Source organism: Capsicum annuum, chromosome 4 (assembly GCF_002878395.1).
Source record: "Capsicum annuum cultivar UCD-10X-F1 chromosome 4, UCD10Xv1.1, whole genome shotgun sequence".
In the NCBI taxonomy this organism is placed as follows: Eukaryota; Viridiplantae; Streptophyta; class Magnoliopsida; order Solanales; family Solanaceae; genus Capsicum; species Capsicum annuum.
Window position 1 is genome coordinate 163,344,475 of NC_061114.1, and position 6,905 is coordinate 163,351,379.

At 34.3% G+C, this 6,905-nt stretch overlaps 1 protein-coding gene across 1 annotated transcript; it reads left to right on the forward strand.

The window, feature by feature from the left end:
* Positions 1–4,127: 4,127 nt before the first annotated feature.
* On the forward strand, positions 4,128–4,640 carry LOC124898004. The gene is made up of 2 exons (XM_047411623.1): positions 4,128–4,373; positions 4,488–4,640. Exons 1-2 carry the CDS (start codon positions 4,128–4,130, stop codon positions 4,638–4,640), a joined length of 399 nt encoding a protein of 132 aa, XP_047267579.1.
* Positions 4,641–6,905: the final 2,265 nt, after the last annotated feature.

Sequence of the window (6,905 nt, forward strand, 5' to 3'; positions counted from 1 at the left end):
TGAACTAATTGGAGAAAAATTTTGGCAGAATCTTTGAGGTAAATAGGATCACTTTCTCAGATAATGAATTACTCGCAGAAGGTACTGGACATAATCGAGGCCTATATATTACTATAAAGTGTGAGCATTCCTATATCACTTGAGTATTGATTTATGGAGGATCTGTTGCTAATATTTTTCCTATGTCAAACAAATGTGACATAGGATCCGACCTAATAATGTTGTGTCAGAGGATTTGATAGAGTAAAAACAAATGTGATTAGTGAGATAGAGCTTATACTGAAAATAGGGCCTATGTATTTTTTCGTGGATTTTCAAGTGTTGAATATTGATACTTCATATAATACGTTATTAGGTAGGCCATAGGTTCATATGGATGGGGTAGTCCCATTTACGTTACACCAAATAGTCAAATTTAAAAATGACAGACAAGAAATAGTTGTTCATGGTGAAGGGGATTTTTCCATGTATAAAGATTATTCAATCTCATCTATTGAGGATTGCAATACAGATAGAGCACCAATTTATCAAGTTCTTGAGGCGCTGGTTGTTGAGCATATCCTTAAGGGGATCTCATCGCAAGACCACAATTGTCCCTTGCATCTGTTATGGTAGTGAATAAAATGTTAAAGCATATTTTTTAACCAAGGAAAGGTCTTGGGATGTCTTTACAAGGCAGGGCTCATCTAGTATACCTCCTTGAGAGCTTCAATACCTTTGGTTTGGGATACGAACCCACTTTTGAGGATAGAAAAAAGGCTAGGAAGCATAAGAAAGATTCATGGTCACTTACTAAGACAATACCTCTACTCAAAGAGTCGTTCATAAAAATCGATGTTGTTGGGTCCTCTATATTACCTTCCATAAGCTCATTGAATAATGATGATACAGAATTGATTGAACTCTTTTAGAATATATTAATTAAAGCTGATATGATTGATATTATGGAAGGTACCAGAATGCAGATATGTAGTTTATCGGCCTTGATATCCAGCTCAACAATTGGGAGGCCACTCCTCTCCCTACTATAAAGGAGTTTGGGTAGTTTGTTTATTTTCTTTATGTAATCTGAATCATTCTAGGGCTATAATTCATATCTTTATCTTATTGTTTTAAGGTTAAAACTCTTCTATCTTTGCTTTTAATGAAATGTAGTTTCCCTTTGTTTTATTTTGAGTCAAATATTTACTTATTTATTTTCTATTATATAGTTCTTTCTATGCCGATTCTAGTGATATGACATGCATGAAAAATTGTCAACCAGATCTTCAAACTTAATCTAATTATGAAATGAAGAATAAAGAAGTTGAATAGGATGAAGAGGAAGTATTTGAGGAAATAAGCAAAAATTTCAAATCATTTGAGAATAAGTCAAACCCCAATATGGATGAAACTTAGGTAATCAATCTAGGAGATCATGAAAATATTTGGGAGTCTAAGATAAGTGTACATAATCGACCACAACAAAAGAAAGATATAATTGAATTCTTGCATGATTAGAAGGATATCTTTGCATGGTCGTATTATGATATCCTGGTTTGAGCACTGATTTGGTAGTTCATAAGTTGCCAACTGATCCTGATTTTCCTCCTATCAAACAAAATTTAAGGAAGCTTAAAACTAACATGAGTGTAAAAATCAAAGAGGAAATTACAATGCAACTTGAGGCTAAAGTCATTCGAGTGGCACAATATCCTACTTGGTTAGTAAATATTGTTCCCGTAAAAAAAAAGATGGCAAAGTTTGGATATGTATTGATTGTGATCTAAATAAAGCAAGTCCAAAATATAATTTTTCACTTCCCAATATCCATATTTTGTTAGACAATTATGCAAAACATGAGCTTGCATCTTTTGTAGATTGTTACCTGGGGTATCGCTTAATCATTATGGACTAAGAAGATGCAGAAAAGACATTATTTATCATATCATGGGGAATATATTGTTATTGAGTCCTGACATTTGGACTAAAGAATGCTGGGGCAACTTACATAAGGGCGATGACCACAATATTTCATGACATGATGCATACAGAGATTGAAGTTTATGTGGATGATGTGATCATTAAGTCAAAAGAGCAGTACGAACATGTCAAGGATCTGAGAAAATTCTTTAAAAGCCTTCTCAGGTATAATCTCAAACTTAATCCATCAAAATGTGTATTTGGATTCCTGTCTAGAAAGCTCTTGGGGTTTATTGTTAGTAAACATGATATTGAGTTAGATCCTTTGAAGATAAAAGTTATTCAAGAACTACCTCCACCAAAGAACAAAATGGAAGTAATGAGCCTATTCAGAAGGTTGAATTATATCAGTAGATTCATTTCTTAACTTAAAAAAACCTGCGAGCCAATCTTCAAGTTATTGAAAAAGAATGCTGAAGTCGAATGAAATGAAGAATGTCAAGAGGTATTTGACAAAGTCAAGATATACTTGTCGAATCCACCAATTTTGGTTCCACCAGATCCAGGTAGACCTTTGATATTGTACATATCTATTTTAGACAACTCTTTCAGATGTGTATTGGGTCAATATGATGTCACGGGCAGAAAAAATAAGCTATCTACTACCTTAACAAAATTTTTCCACTTACGAGGATAAGTACACTCTCATTGAAAAGACATGTAGCTCCTTGACTTGGGTGGCACAAAAGCTGAAGTATTACCTTCATCTTACACTACTTACTCATTTCCTGTATAGATCCCTTAAAGTATATTTTTCAGAAGCCTATGCCCACAGAAATACTCGTGAAATGAAAGATGTTGCTAAAAAAATATGATATTATCCATGTGACACAAACTACAATAAAAGCTCAAGCTTTAGCAAATCATTTGGCTGAAAATCCTATTACTAAGAGATATGATCCATTGAAGACTTATTTTTTGGATGAAGAGGTATTGTATGTTGATGAGGTTATTTTTGATGATTGCCACTCAGATTGGAAGTTTTTCTTTGATAGAGATACTAATGTAAAAGGAGGGATAGGAGCAGTTCTTATTTCTAAATTGGGACAATATTATCTTGTCCCAACTTCTATTATACTGTACCAATGATATGGTGGAATATGAAGCTTGCATTCTAGGTTTGAGACTAGCTATTAACATGGGAATCCAAGAACTATTGGTGTTAGGAGACCCAGACTTACTAGTCCACCAAATCCAAAGAGATTAGGAGACTCGATACTCAAAGCTTATATCATATCAAAGTTGTTTGCAAGATCTCTCAGTAAAGTTTAAACATATTCCCAGAGTTCATAATGAGATTGTTGATGCTTTGAAGACTTTATCTTCGATTCTTCAACATCTCAACAAGACTCATATTAACCCCTTGCATATACAGGTCCATGATCAATATGCATATTGCAATGTGGTTGAGGAAGAACTTGATGGGGAGCCTTGGTTCCATGATATCAAAGAATATATTCTGGCTGAAAAATATCCAATACATACTGATGGTAACCAAAAGAGAACCATTCGACGACTGGCTAGCAAATTTTTCTTGAGTGGGAGAATCTTGTATAAGAGGACTCCAGATTTGGGACTTTTAAGATGTATAGATGATAAAAAAGCTTCAAATTTCATGACTGAAGTACATTCTAGGATTTGTGTATCGCATATGAACGGGTATGTTTTGGCAAAGGAAATACTTCGAGCAGGTTACAATTGGCTCACCATGGAGCAAGATTCCATATGTTTCGTTCATAAGTGTCATGAATGGAAGGTACATGAGGACTTGATACATTCGCCTCCATCCGAGTTGAATACAATGATTGTCCCATGGCCTTTGTAGCCTGAGGAATGTACGTAATTGGAAAAATTGAACCAAACGTGTAGAATGGACACAGGTTTATCTTTGTGGCCATTGATTATTTCATAAAATGGGTGGAAGCAGTGAATTTATAGTCAATAACTAATAAAGCAGTGGTTAATTTCATTCACTCTAGCATTATTTGTCAGTTTGAGATTCCAAAGATAATTGTCATGGATAATGCTGCAAATCTCAATAGTCATTTAATGTAAGAAGTTTATCAGCAATTTAAGATTATGCATCAGAATTCAACTCCTTATTGCCCAAAGGCGAATGAGGCTGTGGAAGTTTTCAACAAGAACCTAAAAAAATACACCGCAAGATGGTGCAAGGTTTCCGACAATGGCATAAAAAGTCACCTTTTTCTTTATTGGGTTATCATACTACCATTTGGACTTCAGTAAGTGCAACTCTTTACTCACTGGTATATGGAACTGAAGTAGTTATACTTGTAGAGATTGTGATTCCTTCTCTTCGAGTAGTTGTGAAAGACAAAATTGATGATGATCAGTGGGTTAAAAATCGATTGGAGCAATTAAGCTTGATTGATGAAAAAAGATTGATATCGGTATGTCATGGCCGACTATACCAAAAGATAATGACAAGGGCGTATAATAAAAAGGTGCATCCCGGATATTTTGAAGCTGGTCAGTTAGTACTAAGACACATCCTTCCCCATTAGATTGAAGCCAAAGGTAAATTCTTCCCTAATTGGCAAGGTCCATTTTGGGTAAAAAGAGTGTTACCGAATGGTGCATTATATTTGACTGATATAGCCAGCAAAATGGAAGAAATGATTGTCAATGCTAATGCAGTTAAAGGATATTATGTATGATATTTATGTACAATTATGTTATATATGTTTTGTACTTGTATTTTAAAAGATTTAAATGAGGAAAACATATTATTTTGCTATCCAAATACTATATCAACCCTTGCTTACCTCCTTTGATCTTTGATTTGATTTTTCTTTCATACCCCTCTTTTGGAATCAAATTAAAGTAAAAAGATCAAAAGAATTAAAAAAAACAATGATGAAAAAAAATCAAAAATCAAAATCAAGAAAAAGAATGATTAGCCTGAACTACGTTTGACCTGATTGTTTAGCCTGAACTACGTTTGACCTGATTGTTGCTTCGACAAGATACATAGGCAGCCCTACTATGGGGTTCGGTCAAACCAAGTGAACATTCAAGTTATCCAGTATGAAATAAAACTGGGGAAAAATTATTTTCCTTAAGAGTCGATTCCAAAAGTTGTATGCTTCACCCAGTGTCAAGTAAATTTTTGAGCCTCATGCTGCCCTTTCTTTTTAACCCTATCCAAAAGCCAAGTTAAAATCAAAGATAGACCTTCAGCTCAATCTTTGATAATTTTAAGGCTAAACATGTTATGGGTACATGACGTTTCATATTTTGGGCATCATTTTCCTTAAAAAGAGTCTTATTGGTAAAAACCCTCTCGGGCATTATAAGGTGACAGTAAGTTGTAAGACCAATAAAAATGAGAGAGTCTTATGGGTTAAAACCCTCATGGTTACCATAAGGAGACAATAAATTGAGAAATAAATGAAAATGAGATAGGTTCGTTGGTGAAAATCTATTGAGGTGCCACTAGCCTAAAAAGGATTGTAATCTAGAGGCGACAAGTTCAAGAGTGGTTTAATTTCAAATTCAATAAGTGGGAAAAAGTTTATAAATAATTGGTATGGGTTGATCTGGTTGTTTAATTCAAAATGCATGTCATAATCACTGGAATTAGTTGCCACACCCTGATAAGTTTTTCTTTTTGACATTTTTGAAAAGAAGATGTCAATTATCTTTGTTTTCTTTTTATTTTTTATTTTTGTGTCTTTGTTGTTAACTGAAAAGTCATTATCATCATCTTTTGCGTATTTTGAGTCAAATTCATGTCAAGACAAATGATAAAGGACTTCAAAACTTTCTACCAACTCCTTCAATAGTTCGAACCGAGACAAAGGGCCACACATTTCAAAAATAAAGCAAGGTACATAAGAATGCTTGTCATCCAACAGTTTTTGAACTCGTAGAAGTATAGAAGGTGTATTTGAAGTTAAACCCAGAGGCATCATGCAAGAGAAATATCATTTGAGTCAAAAGGTTTTAGTAGTCAGAATATAGGGTCAAGGTACAAGTCTACGATGCTTATCAACAATTGAAATAGAGCTGAGTATGACATGTACAAGAGCGTTCGCATCAATACCAAAAATCCACAAACCAACCGACATATTTTTAAACTCACCATTTCTCTTTGTTTGAAACAAGAATGTTTCTCTCACTTTAAAGTTTTGCAAATAGAGGGTGCAATTCCACACTTCTGTCAATACAAAAATCAAGGTTACAACACAAGATGCTGGGTTATGGTCATAACAAATTTTATTCTTTGAGAGATGTACTTACCAAAGTTATCAAAGTTTGATTCACCCTCCTTTCTGTACTTTTCAAAAGTTATGATTTGGTGACACTCATAAAATTTTTTACTCTAAACTGGGGCAAAAATTTTGTTCGTGTTTAATGGAATTTTACTTTATGCTCAGGACCCTCATGGAAAATGGTAATTCATTTCAGCTCAGGATCTTCCTGGATAATAGGAATTTACTTTCTGCTCAGGACCCTCCTGAAAAATGTGAATTTATTTTAGCTCAAGACCCTCCTGGATAATGGGAATTTACTTTCTGCTCAGGACCCTCCTGGATAAAGGGTATTTACTTTCTTTTCAGGACCCTCCTGGAAAATGGAAATTTAATTCAACTCAAGACCCTCCTAGATAATGAGAATTTATTTTCAGCTCAGAACCCTCCTGGAAAATGAAAATTTATTTCAACTCAGGACTCTCTCGGATAAAGAAAAATTATTTTCTACTCAGGACCCTCCTGGATAATGGAATTTACTTTATGCTCAGGATCCTCCTGAATAATGGGTATGTACTTTATGCTCAGGACCCTTCTGGATAAAGAGAATTACTTTATGCTCAGGACCCTCCTGGATAATGAGAATTTACTTTCTGCTCAGGACCCTTCTGGATAATGAGATTTTATTTTTCTATTTCACTATTTACTTTGAGTACATGAATACATTTG

Bases quoted from the DNA above. Each gene is read 5' to 3' on its own strand.
- LOC124898004 (XM_047411623.1), top strand. From the start codon at position 4,128: ATGGTGCAAGGTTTCCGACAATGGCATAAAAAGTCACCTTTTTCTTTA. The intron at 4,374-4,487 runs GTATGTCATGGC...CTTCCCCATTAG, and splicing joins ATGAAAAAAGATTGATATCG to ATTGAAGCCAAAGGTAAATT.